Source organism: Poecile atricapillus, chromosome 6 (genome assembly GCF_030490865.1).
Source record: "Poecile atricapillus isolate bPoeAtr1 chromosome 6, bPoeAtr1.hap1, whole genome shotgun sequence".
NCBI classification, from domain to species: Eukaryota; Metazoa; Chordata; class Aves; order Passeriformes; family Paridae; genus Poecile; species Poecile atricapillus.
The window spans coordinates 33,984,419-34,008,196 of NC_081254.1; the positions used below are offsets into that span (position 1 = coordinate 33,984,419).

The following is a 23,778-nucleotide window of genomic DNA, read 5'->3' on the forward strand; positions in this document are numbered from 1 at the left end:
GAACAATTGTTGCATTCTTCTCTCCCTCTTCTTCTCCTAGTACTTATTTTTGGCCCAACCACTTCCTTCTGTTTTTCTGCTGTTAAGAAAAAAATGGCTTGGCTTTAGAACCTGCAAGTTCCATCAGAGTGGTGAAATCCATGGCAGAACAAAACACAGAACTGTCTGTGGGCAGAACAAAACTCCTTAAGCTTATGCATTCTCCAAAATAGCAGCAGCTATTAAAATTATTCTCTTTTTTTTTTTCATTCTAGAACACTCCACAAGACTCAGAATTAGGCCAACCTCCTGGAAATGGCCACAATTTAAAAAGGAGCCCTCAGAAAAAGAGCACAGAAAATTCTGGAGGCCAGGACATCTCAGATCCTCCTGCTGCTGCTGTGCCCCGGGCTGAGAGCTCATCCCCCTCCATTCCAGGACCTACAAGGTAAGACATGAAGTTTCTTCCTGCAAAAAGCACTGAAGCCCTGATGCTGTTCAGAGCTGGGGGCAAGTTCTGCCATCCTGATGGATGATGATGCATTCCTCAAAATAACCTCACACCCCCAGAGCACCCACTGATCACCAAACTGACTTCCTTGCCTCACTGCATAACCAGAAACCAGGCTCCAGCTGCTGCAGTAACCCCTGACCCAACCTTCCTCTGCTTCTTGCTTGCACTAATAAACCCTCATCTGAGACAGAAAACATTGAAGAGTCTTTGTTTTAACTTTTGGTCAGCCCTGAAGTACTCAGGCAGTTGGATTATAATGGGTCCCCTTTAATATTCTATTCTATTCTATTCTATTCTATTCTATTCTATTCTATTCTATTCTATTCTATTCTATTCTATTCTATTCTATTCTATTCTATTCTATTCTATTCTATTCTATTCTATTCTATTCTATTCTATTCTATTCCATTCCATTCCATTCCATTCCATTCCATTCCATTCCATTCCATTCCATTCCATTCCATTCCATTCCATTCCATTCCATTCCCTTCTGTTCTAATTCAATTCTATTCTATTCTGTTCTAATTCTAATTCTATTCTATTCCAGTGTAGTCCAGTCTATTTTAATATTATTGACATTGTGCAACAGTTTGTGGCAGTTGAAGTCCTAATTTAGGTATTAAATAAGATCATCCTTGACCACACTGGGGACATTTCAGGGAAATTCAGACCTGTGACATAATCTAAAAGGATTTCTGAAAAAAAGAGCAGCTTGTTTTCTGGAAGGGACAGTTTGCCTGTGCTGTGGAGCTCTGACACAGGAGGATATCTGCTGTTAATTCTACTTCTTCTGACTGCCACTAGCACATCTTAATTATCTACTGAAAATAATAGAGTGTGAGCAGGACTAAGACTGCTAAGTCAATTTACAGTGATAAAGGTATTTAGGCATGAAATGTAAAGTGATAATCCAGCATCACTCTACTATTGAGCACCAGGTCTATACATGAAACACCTTTTCCTTGGGTGAATTTCTCCTGTCTTTGAGTGCCTCTAATGAGGGAAGACATTCCCTCATTCCCAGGAACTAGAAAAAAAATCAAATTTTGGAGCAATGGTGGAAAATTGGACAGGGCGAGATTTTTAATGTCTAATGAATTTTGTTCATTTGTTATTTCAGTTAACAAATACCACACATATCCTCTAGTTATTGTTTCTTTTGATGGTTTTGTGCATAATCACTGTGTTGTTTGTGTGTACCCACGCTGTCCTACTGAAGAAAACATAGTTTTTTTATAAACTAGGAAACTACCTTAAAAAATGATGCATTCTGATGTGTGACAGCAAAATGGTAATTTTCAGCTGTTCTAATCAGCATGCAGGGGATGGAAAGGGGGGAAAAGAGAGGAAATGTTGAATACTGCTAAGTGCAGATAATTTCAGTAGACCTATCATGACTATCATTCCTGCAAACTGGAGTTGTTTGTGGAACTTCACAATAATTTGTACCAGCATCCACCTGCTGCAGTGGAGACTCTTACCTTGGCCTTGGAATATTTGTGGCTTGCCTGCAACAAGTGCAATATTGTTTTTTTAATTTTTAATTTTTTTTTTTTTAATATTAGCTTAGTAATTTTATCCTAATCTGTAAATAATTTGCATTTTAAAATAATGTACTGCTCAAAACCGGCATAAAGAGGAGTTCTGTCAGGGTTCCTTTTCAAGATGTGAGTGCCTAGAACACTTAGATTTATATTCAAGCTGGCTAAAACAGCTTTGCAGTGCAGCATGCAAAATTCTGACTCGTGGGAGATGAATGTTACATGGATGAGTCAGCTTGAAAGGATTCATAGGATTCTTGTTTCAGGAAACTTAATAGATGGGCGGGAGCTCAGGCAATTACTTGTTTTTTAGCCTTACTCCTGAAAGTGCTGGCACATGCCTGTTTTGGGTGTCTTTTAAGTTGCATCCTGCCAAAATAGAAACAAAGACAATAAACGGAAAATCTTTGAAGTTCCACATTCCAGCTGTTTATTTTTAACTCGCTCCCCTGTGCTGCTTTGAACGCATCTTTTCCACCCTGAACTCTGAGAGTCTCAAGAGCCTGTGACCTGCCACCCTCAGATGGAGAATCTCTGGGTGGAAAATTACCAAGTTTCCTTTTCCTCTGGGTGCCTTTCTTCGATCCTCCACAAATTCTCACAAGTCGCTCATAAATTCCTGGTATTTGGAGCTCAAAATGTCTGTGGCTCTAACTTTATAATTGTCTGTTGCAGCCAAATTTTTTTTCTTACCTGCTACTCATTGGTCTTGTGTACTGAAAATAAGTAATTAATCAGTAATTAATCTGTGAACTTTGCACGTGGAATAAAATGCTGGAGAGCCAGGAGAGTTAGGAGTTTTGCAGTGGTGTCCATGCCCTTGTCCTGGTGCACAGCCTGGGGAATCCTCAGCTGGACAGAGACACTTCTTCCAGGACATTCAGGAAGAAGCAGATGCATCCATTTAAAAGATGACACAGCCAGGAACAGTGCAGGGGGTTAAGCACTCTTTGAGGATGACCATGAGTGCAGAACACAGAGCCCCTGTGGGGTGACAAAGCTGCCACCCATGCTCTGGGACAGTGTGTCCTGCTCCCTGCTGACACTCCAAACATCTCACATGGACACCAGGAGCCACTCCTGGAACTGGAACTGGAGACCTGGCCGTGTTTGCTCGCTGCAGCGCAGCTTGGCTCTTTAATGTTAGAATAATTCAGTTTGGTCGTGCTTAAAATACCGCAGGGTCTGAGTTTTATTCTGTGTATGGAAGAAGGAGGTGAAAAGTGACCGGGGGTGGGGGAGAAGGGGAGGATGGCTCCCCAGAGGATGGTATAGATCATTATTCCTGCTTCCTACCTTTTCCTGAAAGCTTAGATGCACAGGGAGGGTGGGGGAGCCTGGCTGCTGTTAGCAGCCCTTTAGCGATGATGGATTTCTCATGTGTTTGTTTACATGAAAAGTTCAAAAAGTGAATGGTTCTGTCTCTAAAACTGTCACTTTGTTTCCTTTCGTTTTGTTTTTGGAAGGGAATATGGAAATTAATTCCATGTTCCTCACTGACTTTCAGTACCTCTTAGGGACAGATTAAAATGCAGGATTCCTTAACTCAGGTCCAAATGTGTAAACTCAAAACGCAGGCACTGATCTCTCATGTGTCAGTGGAAAGAGAACAGAAACATTTGAGAGGAGCTGTACATGTGCTGTGGTTGCAGAGCTGGCTGTGCATTTGTTCCCCTCGGTGCTTTCTAAATTCATCCTCAGATTTCAGGCTCCTGGGAATGGAATCACTCAGGCTCAGAGTTACATCAGTGGATGGCAGCCGTATGTGACCTCTGGGATCCAGAGGCTTTGGCACTTGATGTTTTTCCCTCACGAGAGTGACTGGGCTGGGAGGGCTGCCTGTCCTTTCAACACCTCCTGCATGTTTCAGAATGGGAGAAAAGGAATTAGAAGTGGAAATTTTAAATTATCTACAATTTTATGTCGTGGTACTTTCATTTCTTGTTGTTTATCCAGTACTCTTATCATATTTGGGCATCTGTAACCCCCTCCCTCCACACACATTCCCATTCTGATAGTAAATGCTAAATGCCAGAGATTGTGTCTGGCTGCTGCTGGTTTTATCTCCTGGCTCTTTGTCTTTGCTGTGGATGACAAAACAGACAAATGGGAGTTGGGACTTCAAGTGTTAATGGCTGATGGGCTGGGTATGGCTCTTAATCTGGAAGTATTTATGGGATGTGCACCAAAAGTCATCAATTTCTTAACACCCTTTACAGCTTCACACCCAAAACACAGAGCAGGCAGCGCTCGCCTAATAAACAGTTTTGTAACTGGGCACAACTCTTAAATTTTTCCATAAAAATTCAGATTTGTCGCAATATCTTCTGATGGTGGAAGAGGTTAACTGCATGTATTTAAAATCAATTGCTAAACTGGCAATGCTCTTCCAAACAATCAAATTTTGGGTAATTGTTTATGCGAGGCAAACATTTTAGGTGTGTAAAGATTTAACTCGCTGTTATTTGATGTTGCAACTGAAAGTAAAATATTCATATGCTTAGTATGTTAGGGCCTTGAAATTGCACATTCTTGACAGTGTTGCCTAAATTCTAAGATGAGGGACAAGTTTCCTTTGGAAACTCTTGAGTGCAGTGGGACACACAGAATTTAAGCTGCAGATGTACCTATGTCTTTGCATGACTGCATTTTCTTTTGTTTAACATCATCAGTCACATGTAGCAATTATTCCCAGCAAAATAGTTTTTCTGCCCTAAACTCTACATGAACTATGAGGAACTCAAATGTTCTTCCATGCTTTGTCATTTGCATGTTTTCATAGGAATGAATTTTCCCCTTAATAATATTGAGATACGTCCGATTACCCACAAAAGAGAACATACTTTGTTTTCCTGTGGTTAAAAATACCAACTTTTAGGGCCATAGCTTTATGTTGATTGTACTAAATGGGCTGTCTAAAAATACATGTTCCCTGAAAGTAATTATTGATTTAATGTAGATTGGGTTTTACTCAGGGGAATTATCCTCAGCATGTGGTGTAATTTCCCGGTAGTGTTATTCCCTTTAAAAAGAGTGGAAGATAATGGGACTAGGTGTGACCTTAAGAGGTCATCCAGTCCATCCTTCTGCCCTAAAGCAGGATCAACTGTGCTTAAGGCATTCCCAGCAGATGCTTGTCTAACCCCAGCATGTCTTGCAGACAGAAAAGCAAGATTGCAAATAATGAAAAGGAAGATGCAGGATGTGTTCCCTCTATGGCTTTCCTTGTCAGCTCCATCAGAGGGAGAAACATAAATAGAGATACCCAGACAGGTCAGTCTGGGCCTGTCCTACTGAATGAGAACTCAAACCTTTCAGTTCTGCTCTGAATAAAACACTTTGAGAGCTGCAGCAGCACAGAAAATGAATCTGTGCTTCTCCACTCTAACAGGGATAGTTTAACTCACTGTCACAGCCTGTGCCAGCACTGGCATTTTAATTCTCTTCAGCATATGTTAATTACAAACTTGTCCCAATTCCTTCATCTGTTCCTGAGTAAAATGAACAGCTTTTCAGCGTTATTGAATACCTGCATATTATATACATTGAATATAGAATTCAATATTCTACATTGAATATAGAAAAATTGTTTTGGTTGATTTATAATGCTGAACTTAGTTCATAGGATTGTCTTCTCCCTTGAACCTGCTAAGTCACAAGTTTATTACTCTGGCTCTTGACAAAGTTGCCACCAGTATGGCAGTAGGTGGTTCAAGGGTTCGGATATTGAAATCAAGAATATTTCACCACTTCAGACATGTCTGGAACTGTTTCATATTAAATAGCTGCAAACAGAAGTCTACTGTAACAAAGAAGTCGCCTGTAAAAGTCTTAGAGAAAATTCAGTCATATGAAAAATGCAAATATACGATGATGAATGTTCTATACAGTGAACATTACCAACATTTCCATCCCAGATTTATTACTGTGCATTTACCAGCTCTGCTGACAGATGGGATTAATGATAAATAAACAATCAGGGATTAAAGATAAATGACAAGGAGCGATTGTAACTGTAGATTGTGTTTTCTACTTCTTCCAGCGCTCAGTTTCACAGAGGTTAGAGGGGCTCTCCCCCCTCACCCTCCACCTGGATTTTGTTCTCCTCCTGATCACTGTATCTCTGACAGGAGCTCGATCCCAGGGTGAAGAACCCTGGGCACAAAACTGCTAATGAGCAATTTAGTCAGTAAAAGATAGACCTGCAACACAGCAAAAAGCTGGAATAACAATTGACTCCCACTTCTCCACCCCCTCTCCAGTTCCTGTTGTGGTTTCTGTCCCTCCTCTTCTAATTAAGCGTCCCTGAGTGCAAAATTAACGTCAATAATAAAGTGTATTCCTTGCTTAGGGAAAACCTCCTGGCGTCTCCCTGCTGTTTGCTCATGCCCTGTCATGCCCCGTGTTGTCAGCAGACACCAAATACTGGATTGCCACCTCTGGTATTCCTGGTGGCAGTAAGTTTGATATGGATGAGTGTTTTCACTCTGTTTTCAGTGTGCTAGGGAAAGAAAAATTCCTCTGGGCAAAACCATTTTCTGTCCGTTTAAATAAAATGTTATGAATTAAATGTCCAAACCCATGGCAAGCATTGCTTGTTTAAACTATATATGAATTGTAAGTTATATTTTACCTTAGATTTGAGGCTTAATTTTGCTTAATGTAGGCAAATTTCAGTGGTTCTTTATAGACTAGTTTGCTGTCCACTGCAGTGGCTCTGAAGGTTTTCAGCACCTAAGACAGATTCATATTCAGGTTTAGGTGTAGCTGTCCCTAAAGGAATTGTTTGTTGGGCAGATCTCAGAATAAGGAGGGGGCTTGGCCCCACCTGGAAGTGCATTTTGTGCATGGTAGCACAGCTCAAGATTTGTGCATGGTAGCACAGCACAAACACAAACCTAAACCGCAGGGACCCCAGAGCTGGCCACTGACTCACTTCTTCATCAAGTATTTCAATCAATATATCAAGTGAGAAACCTGGGCAGAGAAGCAGAAGAAGGCTTCTCAGATTTCTGGAGATTACTTAAAATCCAATCTATGCTTGGCTGTACAGAAGGTGTTTTAAGCATCTTTTCTAGCTCCAATCTAAAGGGGAATTTGGAATTTCTGAAATGTAACCTGTCACTGCTAAGCTGGGGCAAAGCTCTGAGCCACCTCTCCTTGTGCAGCTCTGCACTGACTCCCCCAGCACTTGGCAGTGTGTTTTCTGTGTCCTGCTCTGCTTGGGATTCATTATTTCACATTATAAACACTGCCCCTTGCTCCTCTGTACAATTCTACATCCAGTTGGAAATATTCCCATGCCCAGGCATGGGAGAACAAGGCTATTTTATCACCTACAAACCTCAGCGTGGAAAACTGAGGTCCACACAGTGAAAAATACTTAAAATAACTTCTCCTTCTCACAGTTAGTCATCTCTGATTCTGTTTTATTCTAGCTTATCTCAAATGGGTGGAGAAAGAGAGCACACCAAGGGTTGTAGCTTAGATGCACTGAAATCAAACACTGCAGTGAAATGAGCTCATCGGGTGTGGATCGTGGCACAGCAGCATCCCACACTGGGCAGGGTGAGCCCTTTGACCTTTTGGTGAGAATCAACTCTGCTGATCTGTTGGAGAAAACATTCAGCAGATGGGCCCTTCTTAATCTGCTGCTACACACTCGAGTCCAGCCAGATAACAGCACTTGCTGTGTAGCTTTGGCAAAGTAGTCTCTTAGAAGCAGAAACAAAAAGCCTTTCTTTGAGGTGCTGTGGGTTTTCCCAGTATTGTTTTTTTTCCCCTGTTGCTCCTGCAGTCTGTCAGATGCGTGTCCCTTCTCCCCACACTTGTCTAAGATTTTGGAATGGTTAAAATGCATGCCATGAGCACGGTGGCTCCCAGGTAGGACTGGGAACATACTGGGCAGAGTAATAAGCATTTACATCACTGTGTCTGATGGTTTAACTCCTGAAAGCAGATTACCAGCTCAGTGCATGCACTGCATGGCTTTGAAACATCAGAGGCACAAAACGGTTTTATTCTTTGCTTCTTATTCTTTGCTTCTTTATTGACATGAAACAAATAAACGTTTCCATTGTTGGCAGCATCGGTAATGAAGGCATCAGTAGCCACGGTGCTGAAGAGCTACCCAGCCCAAATTCCAACCCAAATTCTTCCAGCACGGTGTCTCCAGAGGGGACGGGACAGAACACTGCCTTGCAAGAGCAAGGAGGACAAACAGATCTCTTAAAGCACTCTGCTGAAGCAAGGGAGAGGAGCCTGCCCAAAGAACCTGGCAGGGGTGACAAAAAACACAGCTCAGACTGCGACACAGCACAGCCACCAGCAGGTCCGGGCAGTGACAAGGAAGAGGGATTGGCACATGCCCAATCTGAGGGTGACACCGCTGCCTCCTCTACCAAAAGCAAGGAGAATGAGCCCGGAGGGGCACGCCTGGAGCCCGGCCCTGCGGCAGCGCTCACTGCAGCCACACCAATGGTTTGGGGAGAATTGGGATGGTTTCAGCAGGATGAGCAGCTGGGTGGCATGAGGCAGCCACATGGCAGCACGCTTCCCCAGGGTGAAGCAGCAGGAGGTTGTTTTACTGCTCAGGAGGCAGGAGTTTGGGAAGTAGGTCAGCTGCAGGCAGAAATGCAGCAAGGTAGACAGGACACAGATGGTGGAGAGGGTCTGCTAATGAAAAAGGAAACCTTAATCCCAAATTATCCAGCAACAGAAGGCTCAGACAGTGAAAAATTTGGAGCAATTGTGAATGCTCAGGGCTTCACTGAGAGCTGTAATCTACAGATGGGGGCTGAAACAACAGCTAAAGGGAATGAGGCAAATCCAGCTCTGTCTGGAAGCAAAAGGAAGCAATCAGAACCCTGTACTTTAATGTCAGAGCTGCCTTCTAGCCCTCCAAATCTCTTCCTGGTACCAAAGCCTGAGGAGCCTTCGAGGGAATATGTGCCTGGAAATGGCTCTCAAGATCCAGCGAGGAGTGAAGCAGTGAAAACAGCTTCTGAAAAAAACAAACCTCTTTTTCAAAGAGAGCTTCAAATAGAGCATGAGCTTGTTAGTGCCGAGCACTTCAGTGAGCCTTTATCATTTGAGAGAGAGGAAGAAGAAAAATCAGCTGTCACAACTGAAAGCCCAAAAGAAGCCAATAGCAATGAAATTATAAAAGCTGATGATGTGTCTAGAGAAAGCATTGCACTTTCTGAGACAGAAAGCATTATCAGTCCCACCAAGGAAAATTCAGTGGTAGATAAAAGATTATTACTGGAAGAAAATGCATTAAGTACTTCTCTGAGCAGATCCACAGAGCTGTATCAAAAAGAAACGGGGGTGGATGTAAGAGGAAGAAAAAATGGAATCAAAACAGAGGATGCACAAGTGTCAGAAACCAGTGAATTACCTGAGGGCTCAAGTGAGGCAGGAAGACAACTTTTGAGCTCTGTTAATAGCCACCACCAGGACATGGAAAATACCCTTTTGGAACACGATCCTGAAAAACTCAGTCTTTGTGAAAACACTTCAACAGGTGACCTGGGGGAAGGAAGTGGGGGGAAACCTCTGAATTTAGACAGTAACTTTAAATCACCCGAGGGCAATTCCCAGTCTCATGGCTGTGAACCTGAACAAGAAATGAGCAGAGAGAAAGCAGCTGCCCCAGATGGCCTGGGGGAAAAGCTCATGGCTTCACCCTTGTTGGCAAGGGAGGAATGCCCACAGAGTTTTGGTTGCTTTAACACTGAGGCAGAAGGCAAAACTTGGGACCAGTCAGGCTGTAACAGGACTGAAAAGGTTTGTTTAGATGGGGCACACAGCTCACTGCTTCTCCACCCTGGGAATAATCATATTAAGCAGAGTAAGCAGGATGAGTCCTGGGAAAAGGCTTTTGCTAGAGAAACTGTGGTGTTGGAATCTGAATGCAAAGCTGAGAGTCAAGAAAAGCCTGAGAGCTCCAGCAAGTCAGGAGAAAGTGCAAAAATGCCCGAATTAGAACTTGATCTCCAGGCCTTAAATGAGTTGGCAGGGACTGTGGGACAAACCAAGGAGGCCTCACAGGCTCTGGGAACCAAAGAACAGAACAGTCACATCACCAAAGCACCTCACAGAGATCCAGAGCAGGAGCCTGCAGCTGCACACAGCAGTGCTGGGGATGGAAATCAAAATGAGGGTGTTCAACAAGAGAAGCACCAAACCACCAAGAAAAGTTCTGCGGAGGATGAAGACTTGGCTCAGAAAAGTAAATGTAAATCGGATGTGCGAGCTCAGCTGGAGCAAGTGGCTGCAGAAAGTCCCAGAAATGCACAGGTGGCTCCTCCAGAACCCCCCAAAGCTGCAGGACTTACAGATGACCAAGTTCACATGGAGGAAAGGGGTGACAGCCACGTCCCTGCAAATGAGTGCCCCTCTGAGAGGGACAGCTGCAGTTCCTGGGAGGTCCTGGGGCGCAGTGTCCCAGAGGGGCAGGAGAACGAAGATGTTCCAAGAGCTCCTCCCCAAGCAGAGCGAGCGGAGCAGTCACTGTCTGCTGCTGGTGACAGTGGCTGGAGTTCAAATGCAGATCCTGAGCAGCAGAGCAGCCTGACAGCTGCCAGGACAGCAGATGATCAGCAACACAAGGGAAGGGCACCACAACCCGAGCAGCTGGACCGAGATTACAACAGCAATTTACCACAAATACCTCTGGACACTTCAAACAACCCTGACAAGCAATCTTCCATGCCAGGTCCAGCACCACCCCAGTGTGGCTCTGACAGGCCAAAAGAACAGGACAAGGATGACAGCAGCGCTGAGGATGTGAGCAAACACGGGCAAAACACTTGTGGTGTGACCGCGCTTAATTGGCGAGACGAGCAAAACAAAACCCATCTCACGGCAGAGGAAAAGTGCTGCAGTAAGCAGAACTCAGGCAAGCCCGAGCAGGGTGATAATTCTTTGATCTCAGCGAGGCAGCATGAAGCAGCATGTCAGAGAGACACGTTTTGTAAAGAACTTGAAAGGAATGAGCAGCCAGGCAGCGTGTGCAGGAGAGAGGATAATGCTGGAGAAAGCTGTGCTGCTGCTATAAACACTCTCCCAGGGACACAGGACTCAGCAAGTGCCACTAACATAGCACAGGCATTGCCAGGCAATACAGAAATAGCACATACTTCTGATAATTCTGAGAAAAATGATCCCCAAATATCTCATCCAGAAATGCAAAGGAAAATGCCATTAATGGCAAAAAACACTGAGAATATTCTGACTGCTGATGGGGGAATCACCCGGAAAGATGGAAACATGGGGATGAGTTGTGAGGACAGTGCTTCTGTCCCAGAAACAAGGATCATAAAGCCTGATACAAATCCAGGGGCACAAGGATCTCCTTCACCTTCACAGGCGCACAGGGAAGTAATTCCCACTGATAACTCACATAAATCCAGCTGCATTCAAAATGTAACAGAGCAGCCTGGTTATTGTCAAGCAGATTTTACAACTTCTGCACTCAGCCATCCCAGCCAGCAATCTGGAAACAACATGGACAAGAGTACCGGGGGGGAATCGCTAAATAATGAGCTGGAAGTTGTAGCACCCCAAAACACCTTAGAAGGGAACTCTAATTTGCAGGGTCTCCCAGATCCTCAGGTGTCAGCACCCTTAGGTCCCTCACCCAGGGTAAGCACAGGTAAAGCAGCAAATTCAGAAAATATCTCTGCAGGGAATATGTGTGTGAGTGAAAAAGACTGTCCAGACCAAAGTTTTCAGGGTGATGGAGACAGAGTTTTGGCCCTGTCAGAGACTTTGAATGTAGGGCAGAGAACTGGAAACTTATCACACTTCAGTTCTGAGAAGCTGAAGAAAGAGATCTCTGCAATTAAATCCAAAAAAACAAAAAGTGAGCCCAACTTCAAAGAACAGCAAAGTGACAGTTCAGCAGAGTCTCTGTTAGCACTCCCTACTCCAGAAGGGAAGCTGCTGAGCCTTTCATCATCACGAGAAAGCTGTAATGAGGAAATTGCAACCAATATCGGCGTAGATGACAAGTACGGTAAGATCTTAGAGAAACCTGGGAATTCAGAAAAAATGGAAGAGCTTTCAAAACAGAATAACATAACCAGGGCAGACATCAGTGTCTCTGAGCAGTCTGCAGAGAACTCTGGAAGGGAGCATGAGGCTCTGACTTGCAGCTCTCTGGACATTGGCTCCAGCATCCCAGACTTCAGGGAGCACATCAGCCAGATTTTTAAAAAAACTGTTCACAGCACGCTGAGTGCTGAATTACCCCAGCTTTTGACTGAAAACCATGCAGGCTTCAAGCAGAGTCCAGTGGCCAAGGACACAGCAGAACTCTGTGGTGCTGAGAACTTTTCAGAACCAAACAAGGTGGGCAAAGGGGCTCCTGAGGGCACCTCAGAAGCAGAGGGGCAAGAGTTGTCTTTAGCTGCTGAGATTTCCTGCAAAGCTGCCGAGGGCAAATCTCTGCAGCATGAAAACGCAGTGGCAGAGCTGCCACCAGCAAGTCTCCAGGACACTGAGGAAAGCAGGCAGCCTGCTGGCTGTTTAGAAGCGGTCCCTAGCTTGGATGGCGCTCCATCTGCCGAACAAGCTCCGGAAAATCTGCAAAAGCCGGGCAAACCCACTGAGAGCGGTGAGATGGAAAGAGAGGAAGGCGTGTGCGCCGGTGGCGTTGATCCTGAATCACTAATAAGCTTAGAGATAAAGAAGCAAGGACCAGCTTCATTTGATGGGGCAGCAGCTGAGAACTTCCCTGCGTGTTCCGACAGCCAGCAGCAGCCCACCAGAGCTGTTATCTCTGCAGGCGACGTGCAGGGGAGGGACGTAGAAGATGCTGCTGCCACAGAGGGAAATAACTTAATTACAGAGTGCAATGCAGAACCAGTTTCCTCTGAAGAGGATGTAAGTCTTCCTACTGCACAGTGCCAGGATCCTAAGCCAAATGAACGGGGGAAAAGTGAGTATGGTGATGCAGACGTTGCCAAGAGCATCTCTGACATGGCAGCTTCAACGCTTGTCCCGGGAGGATCTTACAATCATGAAAAATTGCCAGGCAGTTTCAGCGTGTCACCTGAGGAAAATCAGGAGGCAAACACTCACAGCAATTTTGTGCATGACATTAGGTCTCAGAGTGACATGCAGATGATACAGGATGAAGCAGTAAATAGGAAATGCTTGGAAACATCGGGAAATTCTCAAGATGCACAGCAAGAAAAGAAAGTGACCATGCATGGGTTAATAGATTACTTAAAAACTGAAGTAAGCCAGGATGATTGCTTGCAAACTGACTGTAAACTAGAATCTGGCAGTATGACTGAGGGAGATGTGAAAGAGAGCAGTGACACAGTGTCAGGCACAGCAAGGACAGGTAACGAGAAAAGTGGAGACATCCCTGAAACTGGTACTGCAAGGATGTTAGTCACTGCTGAGGGAGACTTAGCTATAAACACCAGCACTGAAGAGCAGGAGGCAGACCTGTACAAAAACCACTCTCCAGCCCTCCCTGTGATGGAGCAGGGTGAGCATTCTGCACGTGCAGGTCTCGCTGTTGCTGAAAATCAGCCAAGCAAGATGAATTCAGAACACGAAAGCTCCCTCCAGGATGCCAAAGGAAAGCTATCACCGCTTGCATTAACTGAGCCTAAGAACCTTGACCTCAGTGAACTTCAAGACATGGCTGTGGCAGGATTACCCACTGAAAGGTATTTACTTTGAATTACTATGTGAAATGGTTGGCAGGAGCCCAGGGCTGGATGGAGAGGGGTGCAATTTTCCAGGCAGGTGCCCGTTGTCTGGGCAGTTTGGGAGGGCACGTCACTCACTCTGTTCTTAACTTTATCTTAAATATATGTTGCTTCTAAATGTGGATTACATGACAAAAAAAAATAATATTTGTATGGACAGAGAGGTCCTAAAAGCTGAGGAGCAGAGTTCTGAGCTGTTCCATCTGCTGGGCCGGATTCCTGCCCATACCTGTGTGGATTTGCATACGCTTGCCAGCACTCTCACCTTGTAGCCTGAAGTTAGGCATACAAATTGCACTTCCTAGCCTTAAGTTAGGAGACTTTTACTTCAATTTTGGTGACCCAGTTAAATGAGACCTGCAGCATTCACATGGTGTAGTGCAGTGTTTAAAAACAAGCCTATGGAGTAACCCAATTACTCACAGTTAGGTTGTCTGGGCCTCCCTCTTATCCTCCAGTACAATATAATTGCACTGACAGTGCCTTTGATCACTGTCTTATTCAGTGTTTCTAATGACATGGAGTTGTTTCAGAAGTGAATTCTTCTGAGCTAGGACTTGTAGAGCCTCAGAGTTGCTTTTTTGGTTTTATTTAATTTATTTTCCAAACCTAGCAGTAACTGCTTTAATAAAGCTAAGCCTTTTTTTTTTTTTTTTCTTTTTTTAATGAGCATCTACTTTGCTGTTTGAATTCCTAGTTTGATACGCAGTTAATTCAGGATAATTATGATCTTAGAACAGGTGATTTCCCTTTATCTAGTCATGTCACTGCTTCCTCTGTGGCCTCAGAACTTGCTTGCACACTGTCCCTCTCTTTTCTGTATCAGAGGAGGCAGCAATGGCAGAGATAACAGCAGAGCACAGGGCTACTGGGAAAAAACTGTATCAGACAATGCCAATAAATGGTCTGCAGAGGTGGAATCTTTCTAAGTAATCCCAAAACCACAGATGGCACTAACTGACCAATGAGGGAAAATGTTCCAGTGCCACATTCCTTCAAGGCTGAGGGGATAAAACCATATTGTAAGTGAAAATACCTGAAGTGGTTCAGTTGTGGTGAGAACGTGAGGGAGTTCTGCCTGCTATGGATGGAGGGTGAATGTCATCTAATTGTGTGAGCAGAATATATACTAGAAAAATATTAGAGGTGTTGGAAACCAGGACAGCTGTATGACTTTTTCTTGAAGGATCTGTCTATAAAATGACAAGGAAAGGAGACCCTGTTATTTCTCTTGAGGTCCTTTCTTTTTTGTTTGCTTCCCTTTACACGATGGGAAGCTTCACAGTGGGTAGCTTTGAAATTCCCAAACAAATTGCTGGCATGGGCTGGCTCAGGAGCCACAAAGGACTTTGGGCAGTGCATAAGTCTGTGCTTGTGTTTCATATCAGGGTGGGTATCATACTTTAAATAAATACCTGTGGCAAGCAGGGCAGGGCTCTTGAAACAGCTGCTGACAATTCACTGAGTAGTTGCTTAATGCTTGCATATGCTTCAAGAATTCATTATCACCTGTTTTTCCAGCATGAGGGTTTGCATCAACAGGCAGCTGCTCGTTTTGGACTGTGGCTGTCCAAAAGGCTGAAATACTGGGGACTCTCAGAGGTCCAGAGGAGCCTCTGCCCTGGTCAGGCTCATTTTTAGAGCAATATGCATTTATATCACAAAAGAGAAGCAGAGAGCATTAGCTGAGCTGGCTGGTCTGTCTTCATCAGGTCCAATACATCAAGCAATCCAGTTTTCCTGAGATTACAACTGGGTTTGTTTGTGTCATTACATTTCAGGCTGTATTCCACATGCTGTGTATGTCAGCCACCAAGCTTTGAGTGCTTTGCAGTGGTTTATTGCCCTGCCATCCTTGCAGAGGATAAACTGTCATGCAAACTGAGGTGCACATTTCTCAGAGCTGACTGTGAGGATATGGACCTGATATAAAGAACTCCAGGGAGAAAGATTCCTCCCCAGCTATCAAAATAATTATCAATAGAAAGTAAATTATGTTTAGGAGAAGGAAATGGTTCTTAGAACCATTCAGAACCTTCTTACTGAGAAGGAGAAGGTTCTGAATTTTATCAGCTTTGCTTTCTTCCCCTTCCACCTCTTCTGGATAACTCCCTCCCTTACAAGGTCCCTGATGCTGAAACCCCACTGAGTTGCGCTTGAGGGGTAAAGTTGTGTGATCTAACTTTTAAATTCTTGTTGGGATTTCCTCCTGGAGAGGAAATAGAGGAATTTCTCCCCTCTGTGGCTATGGCCTGGGAGGAGGCTGGTCTGGAGATGAGCAGTGAATCCAAGCACTGCCTGCAGTGATTCCTGCCCCCACCACCTTTAGGGGGGCAGCTCTGGTCAACTGATGAGGAGAGCCCTTAGGTGTGCAGGCAACAGTACAGCACCAATCACTCCCCTTCAAATCTTCAGAAAAAAGGACATTTCATTCATTTTTTGGGGAGGAGACTGTGGCTGAAGCCACCCTTCCTTGTGGAACTACAGCTGTGCTAACAGCAGAAGCAGGGAAGAGTTGGATTTTGGCAAACCTGTCTGTCAGCACTGAAAAAGACTGAAAAAAACTCCAAACTTCTTTGATGCTTTTAACTCTCTTTACCAAGTCAATAACAGAAAATCTGTATTCCTAATGGCCACATTTGGAAATCAAAATGTTAATATTCCCACTTATTGGGCATCCATTTGCTTCACTTCTCTGTCTGAGGTTTACTTGGAAAGGAAGATCAGGACTTGAGCTGTTTTTTTTGTTTGTTTTTTCTCCTTTTGCAATGGATATCCACATATTTGTAATGTAACCCATATATTTGTAATGTAACCCATATATTTGTAATGTAACCGACACATCTTCTTTCTTTTATGGAGGGAGAATGGAGGTTCCTGTATGGACAGGGAGTCCTTAAGTCCCTGAAATGCTCCTGTTTGCACCATGGACTGTGACAGATGTTGAGCAGAGCAGAGTGGAATAAAACTGGAAACGATGGCAAAATTTTAAGGATGTTTAGAGGCGGGATGGATTTTTGATAAGCTGCTGTAATTCAACTGGCTGGCACATGCAAGCTGCCATTGCCTCTTGGAAGAAGTTGTGAGGGAGTTTTGTGAAGGGGAGGCTGTGGAGTCACTGCCAGGTGTGCAGGTACAGAGAGCACACTGCATTTGTTGCTTTGGCAGAACTCTGGGTTTGTTCTCGAGCCTCTGGGTGCTCCAGGCTCACAGAGATGCTCAGGGGCTCAGCTGGGCTGGGAGTGCAGTCAGGGAAGGGCACAGGGAGCTGCAAACACGCAGCAAGCAGTGACACCCATGCTCTCAGAGAATGCAGAGTTCTGCTGCACTGACTGCCGTCACTTACCAATCAAAACAATATTTTTATATGGGAAGTACATGGCAGCAGTTGGAGTCAGCAAAACTCCTTGAAAAACATTCCTCATATCCTCTGCATAGGTCAGACAAGATCTCTAAAGCTGGTCCAGAAATTCTTTGTGCTTGCCATCAAAAATTGGCAAGAATGTTCACTTCTTAGTAAATATGACTTGGTCTTTTTTTTTGTCTGCATGACAAATACAATATTAAATATTTTAACAGTCCTGCTGGATGAGGTGGGGAATGTAGAACTGCTTTTCAGATCAGGCAAGTGGGTTTTGAGCACTAAGGCTTTGTTTTGTTAGCATCTGAAAACAAGAGTTTGGAGTTAAAAGGAAACTTGTCAAAACACTGATTATGCAGCTCTTTATTTCTCTATTTTTTAACTTCAAAATCAATTCAGGTGTGTAGCATCTTAGGCTTACAAAGCAAAGGGAAAAGTAGCTGGAGGTAATTTACACATAAATGAAATGCACAAAATGAATCAGGTTGTTTATCTCTCCTGTCCTTCTTCCTTTGTATCTGAATTCTTTCTCTTTATTTTCCTCCCTTCTCACCGTCATTTTTATCCTTAGTAGGCGCAGCTGTTAGTTCAGTTGTGCCTTTGGAGATGCCTGCAGTCCTGAATTAAATTAACAGGATGGGCAGTTCTGTGGGAATTTCATCTGTGTGAAGGCTGAGATATTTAAGTCTGGTGTTCTCCTACTCACAGAAGAGTAAAAATGAAGATAACTTTGCTCTTACCCAACGAACATCTCCCATGGCTTTCTGGGAAATGAAAGGGAGTTTTGCCAGCTACTCTCATGAATTCCAGTGACCGAGCTGACCTCTGGTTTAGGCAGCAGCTAAGTATTTACGAAATTTGTAAAGTATTTATAAAATGCTGATTGGATAGTATGCCCTGTTATATTCAAACACATTCCAGTGAAAAACCAGGTGTGTGAGACCATGCCACACATTCATGAGGTAGGTATTGACACGGATGGGTGATACAAGAGCTGCTGTTTTCACACATCCTTGTGTTTCTCAAGACATTACATTTCTTTAATCAAATACAGAAATTTGCTGAAGAAATCCAGTGTGGACACTGCCATACTTAGTCCAATGTCTGGGCAGGAAGTTTAGCATTGTTTTTTGTTTTCTTCCCTCATTAAATAAAAATTACTTTCAGATCACTTTTTCTTTCTCTTCCTAATCAGATTTCCCCAGATGTATTTTTCAACCTTGCTTCGTCCAAGTAATCTGCCTGTTTTCTCAAAATCATTTCTGCATCTTACAGAGATCCCCTGTTCTTTCTGTTCCAACACAATATCTTCTGGCTTCTTGGAAAATAGGATATACCATGGAGCTTCTTCCATGGTCCCTGTGTCTAACAGAATATGCAGAGTAGGATTAGCCCCAGCTTTGAACTCCATGGAGGGCATCTCTGAAATCAGCAATTACAGACACAGGGATGTGTCTGAAGAGCTAGAGCTCCATTGTTCTTGAATTACCCTTTTCTTTCTATTTTTCCTCCTATCTTTTATGTTGATTCTCTGGAGCCTGTCTTATCAATACTGGTCCAGGTGTATGGGAATCCACAGATGCATTGCTAAAACCAAGAGGGGACTTTTTTAGTTATTGCAACTCCTTAACATCTGGGTACCCTGGAAAAATAAAAAAAATATGTTATATGGGTCCATTTGGGCCTGATCATCTACTCTCACCTCACATTTAAATTCTTACAGTGGAGACTCTTTGGTCTAAAAGAAGTTCTCTCTCTCAAGTTGCAGTAATAAGTGCAGAAAGGTTAATTGCTGCAATCAAAGGTGTAATTGTTCTGGATTCTAAGGTCCCTGTGAAAGCTGATTGCCACCATTCTGTGCCTGGGGAAGGACCAGCCCTAGAATGTTGCTGTAATCTTGTTCTCCTTGCTGGAACCTGCTCAGCATCTTCTCTCTGTTCAGCCAGGCTCAATCCTTCCTCTTCCCCACTGCTCCTCTCTGGTATCCACCAGCCCCAGTAAAATAACCAGCTGCCCAAAAGTGCCTCAGGACTCCACAAGGTTGTTTCCAACTTAATTTCACTAATTGACTTGCTTTCCCTCTTGGTACATTCCTTTCCAGACAGCTGGGTGAGAGGCTGCAGCCTGCCCTTGAGGTGGGTAAATGCTGGCCCAAAATCTCTGCTCCACTGGAGAGATCCCAGCCAGGGAGAATTCTGCCCTGTCCTGTCATCCTTTCCCACCCAGACCATCCTACAGGAACTTCACTCACAGTTGTCCTGCTCTGCTTAAATAAGAGGGGTGCACACTTGTTTCAACAGATTAAAAAAAAAATCACATTAGGAAGACAGGCTGTATGTATAAGTAGGATTTAAGTGATTCATTGGCCTGCTGTTTCCCAGCCTCCAGCTTGTCAATCTTGGCTTCTCCTTGTCCATGGTGCTCTGAAAAACATGGAGCATGTGCTCCATGAAACTCATCAAACTGCTTTTTTTTAATTATTCTCCAGACTGTTTTTCCTAGCTGTATTGGCTGAGGAAATACAAACAGTGTAATCAATAAAGCCTTTTTTTTTTTTTTTAAAGGCACTCAAGAGCTTATGTAAAATCTTTGGAATTTGTAACCATGATAACATTGTTATGCTCTCCTAGCTGATAGAAATATCAAAGCCTGCTAAGAATAACTCTGCAGCAGACAGAGAAGATTGGATTTGTTTCCTGGAATGGAAGCAAAAAGCATGAATACATTGCTCAGTTACTAACAACTAAGGAAAAAAATAAATAGACACTTAAAAATTCCACTTCCCCTTCCAAACAATGTCATTAAATGACTCAAAATACAGAGTTAGTTTTGCTGAATATTTAAAAGTTTCCAAGATTTTCCACATCTTCTCTTTCTTTTTTTTTTTTTAATGTGTTGTGATGGTACATGAAACTTACATTACGTCTACCATTCTCCAAATATTGTTCTTCTGGTAGAAACTCTAAATAAACTTTGTTTGCTAGTGAAGTTATCGCTGGAATTTGTGAGGCTTTGAGTCTAGCCTAGGGTTTTCTAAAAACCAATCTTACTTAATTGGAAATTTGTAAAACGGCAGTTTCCCATCACTTTCATCCTCCAAGATGAAATGGGTTAACACTAAACTTTCCTTTAGATTTAGGTGAAAGTCTGGGAATTTAAAGAGACAGCCATCCTAAAGCCTCTCCATGTAAAAATTGCTGGGAAATGCACAACCTAATTTTCAGCCACCACAAATGATGGTTGTGGGCAATTTGTATGTGGAAAGTAGTGGGAATATAAAGTTCAGGTGTGTTGTTACAGACGTGGCTTGGTATCTCAGCCAGGCTGCTCTGCAGTTAATTGGCTCTGTGGTTTTGCAGAGTGAATGACTGTGAACCTCTGGTTAGGAAATGCAAACAAGAAACTCCTCTTTTAGTCTAAACAAGCTGAAGTACGTTTATATGGATTTGTTGTAGAAAAGTCTTAAAATGGGCACCAAGTTTGCACGAAGAACAATTTAAAATCACACATAACTTTTTGCAAGGGTATGCTGTGATAGGCCAAGGGAGAATTTTAAAATGAAAGGGGGCAGGGCTAGATTGGATATAGGGAAGAAATTCTTCTCTGAAAGGGTGATGAGAACTTGGCACAGGTTTTCCAGAGAAGTTGTGGCTGCCCCTGGATCCCTGGAAGTGTCCAAGGCCAGGTTGGACGGGGCTTGGAGTGGACTGGGATAGTGGAAGGTGTCCCTGCCCATGGCAGGAGTGGCTCCTGGCAGATGTCCCTTCCAGCCCAAACCATTCTGTGAGTCCATGATTTACATTTTTAGAAGTGTCCCCCCCGGTATGTGCTATCCTGATGCTTTCTGGACTTTCCTTGCAGTGGTTCCCTGGGAGCCAGGGAAGGGTTTGGACTCTGGCACAGCCATCCTGTGGGATGTCTCCTGCTCCCAGTCCCTCTCAGCAGCCACTCGCCGCTCTGGTCCAGCTCTGCCCTCCAGAGAAACCTTTCACAAGGCTTTCCTTGGCAGCTCTGATCTGCCCCAGCCACCCCTGCCCTGTCATTGTCTGCTGGGAGCTTATCTCTTGTTTCCCTGCTGCTTTTCAGTTCCCTCTGCACTCCTCAAGCCCTGTCAGGTAGCTCAGGCACACCTGAGCACGCTGTTCCTGGAGTTTCCTCCTATCACATTCCCACTTCTAAATAGCAAAGGGCACTGGGAGACAATTGGAAATGTTTCTGTGGCAAAGGTGGGTTGAAATTGCTTCACAGTAGGTCAAAGGGTTTTGGCACAGCAAAAGGCTAAGGGATAAACAGGTAGAGGCATGTTGTCTGAGAAAAATGAGAGTTTATTCCAAAAATGCTCGGTTTGGTTCTGTTAGCAGGGACATGGCTCGTCTGTGGCCACGGCTTTGCGCCAGACTGCTGTTCACAAAGAAAATAAAACTTTATTTTAATGAATCATCCTCTTTCCAGGGTTTCCCTCCCCCCAGGGCTGTTATACCTGCAGAAGCTATTTGTGAAATGGCTTCCAGATGGCAAAAGAGGTTAATTCCCCCCAAAATGAGAGAGGGACTGGATCCTTGTACCTGTATCAAAAATCACAGTAAATTTTTCCATGGCTGGTTTCCTACTGCTCAGGGAGCAGGATATGATAGAGATGCTCTCCCCAGAAAGCTTTAACTCTGAGGCTCATCTTAATTCTTGCTATCAGAGTGTGTGCTACTGGCTCCAATTCCTGCTACCAAGTGAGCTCTCCCCACCCCATGCACAGTGTTTGCCCCATGCAAAGCCATGTCCTGCAGCCCAGATGATGTTGGCACTCTTTATGTCTTTCATTTTAACCCATTTAACCCATTATTTGGTGTTTGGGGATCATTTGGTATAGTGTTTTATTTCCTGTACAGGTATCTGAATTGTTAAAAGCAGCAATGAGCACGTGGAGGGGAAATCCCTGTCTTCTGCTCTCAGACTGGATGGGAAAGTTCTCCTCTAACACAAAATTTACCTGAACGAAAACCTGTTGCTTGCTTGTGCCTACAGAAGATCAGACAAGGGCTAGAAGTAGAAACAGTTAACTTTTTTTAACACAAAAGAGCTAAAAAATTAAAAAGTGAATAATACATTTCCCCCCCTGCAGCCTAGTTCTGAATTGATGCTTTGAGAAGCCCACAAGGTATCATCACTGTACTTTAACATTAAAAGGAGATGCACAGTCCTGCTAGGGGCTGAGTTCTGAAGAGGAGGTGTTAGTTTTGTCCCCCAAGAAGTGACAGCTGAAGTATTTGGAGACATGGAGTCAGCTGGGAAACTAACTCAGCTAAATTGAGTCTCGGTAGCCCCGGCATTTTATCCAAAATATTTTGATTGCTTACCAAATTCCCAAACTGCCAACTCTCTTGCTGTGGGGAGAGATACCATAAAGCTTATGGTTATTGTATGGCATGTTATAAACATGATAATGATCTCTCTGGGGAGAGACTCAATTCATTCCTTGGGTGCTGGCAGCTCGTATATGTAATTTGGTGTATCCCCATGCAGACTTAGTTACCTATAAAGCCTTTCTTTTGTGTTGTAATAAACCCATAGGAAGCCCAAGAGATTAATAATTAAAGCTGCTCCATTTTCTTCAAGGTAAAGAAATTGTAAGAAAACAGGCAAAAACCTATGGAAAGAAAGAAACTCAAAAGAAAGCAGGTAAAGGAACTTTTAAGAAGGCAGGTAAAGATTAACCTATATGAAGGCAGGTGAAGAAACCTATGAGAAAACCTGGCTGACTTTAGGAGTTGGAATTTAACCCAACAATTAAGTTAGGATTAAAAATGGTTTGGTTTAGATTTTTTTTAAAAATATTTGCTTAGCTATAAACAACGCTTCGGTGAAAGTTGTTAAAAAACTTTACGTCTGCATCCCGAAAACATTTTTAAAAGTTCTACTTAAAGTTGGGCAAAAGACCATTCTTGCCGCCTGAAACTTAAAAGAAAAAAAATGCTGCCCAGCACCATGAATTAAACCAGGCTGTTCTTGAGTGGCTTTTAAAGCCTTGGGAGCTATGCGTGTGTGCTTTAAGCGTTACAATCACCGTAACTCAATCTCTCCACATCCCCCCACCTCCAGCGGATGGAAACTCTGAAATTCCACCGTAAAACCGGGGAGGGGGGAGGAAGAAAAACTTGGATAAACAGTAGAGAAGCCACGTGCGGGCCGGCTAGCGGGGCTGGCCGGGGTTTTGCTCAGGGAGCGGTGCGGGCCGGGGGTTTTGCTGAGGGAGCGGGGCTGGCCGGGCTTTTGCTGAGGGAGCGGGGCTGGCCGGGGGTTTTGCTGAGGGAGCGGTGCGGGCCGGGGGTTTATGCTAAAGGAGCGGTGCGGGCCGGGGTTTTGCTGAGGGATCGGTGCGGGCCGGGGGTATTGCTGAGGGAGCGGGCCTGGCCGGGGCTTTTGCTGAGGGATCGGTGCGGGCCGGGGCTTTTGCTGAGGGAGCGGGGCTGGCCGGGGGTTTTGCTGAGGGAGCGGTGCGGGCCGGGGGTATTGCTGACGGAGCGGGGCTGGCCGGGGTTTATGATGAAGGAGCGGTGCGGGCCGGGGGTATTGCTGAGGGAGCGGTGCCGGCCGGGGGCATTGCTGAGGGAGCGGTGCCGGCCGGGCGGGCCGCGCTGCCCGGGAGCGCCGGGGGAG

General features: G+C 44.3%; 1 protein-coding gene across 7 annotated transcripts in view; it reads left to right on the forward strand.

Annotated features, from left to right (window-relative positions):
* TACC2 (transforming acidic coiled-coil containing protein 2) overlaps window positions 1-23,778 on the forward strand; it is a 128,582-nt gene that overhangs the window by 25,258 nt on the left and 79,546 nt on the right. For 6 of the 7 annotated variants that reach the window (XM_058841453.1, XM_058841457.1, XM_058841458.1 and 3 more), the window contains 2 exons: window positions 255-427; window positions 8,121-13,724. In XM_058841453.1, coding sequence (XP_058697436.1) covers window positions 255-427; window positions 8,121-13,724 — 5,777 coding nt within the window. The remainder of the gene's footprint in view (window positions 1-254; window positions 428-8,120; window positions 13,725-23,778) is intronic. The other variant, XM_058841460.1, reaches the window with a different exon arrangement.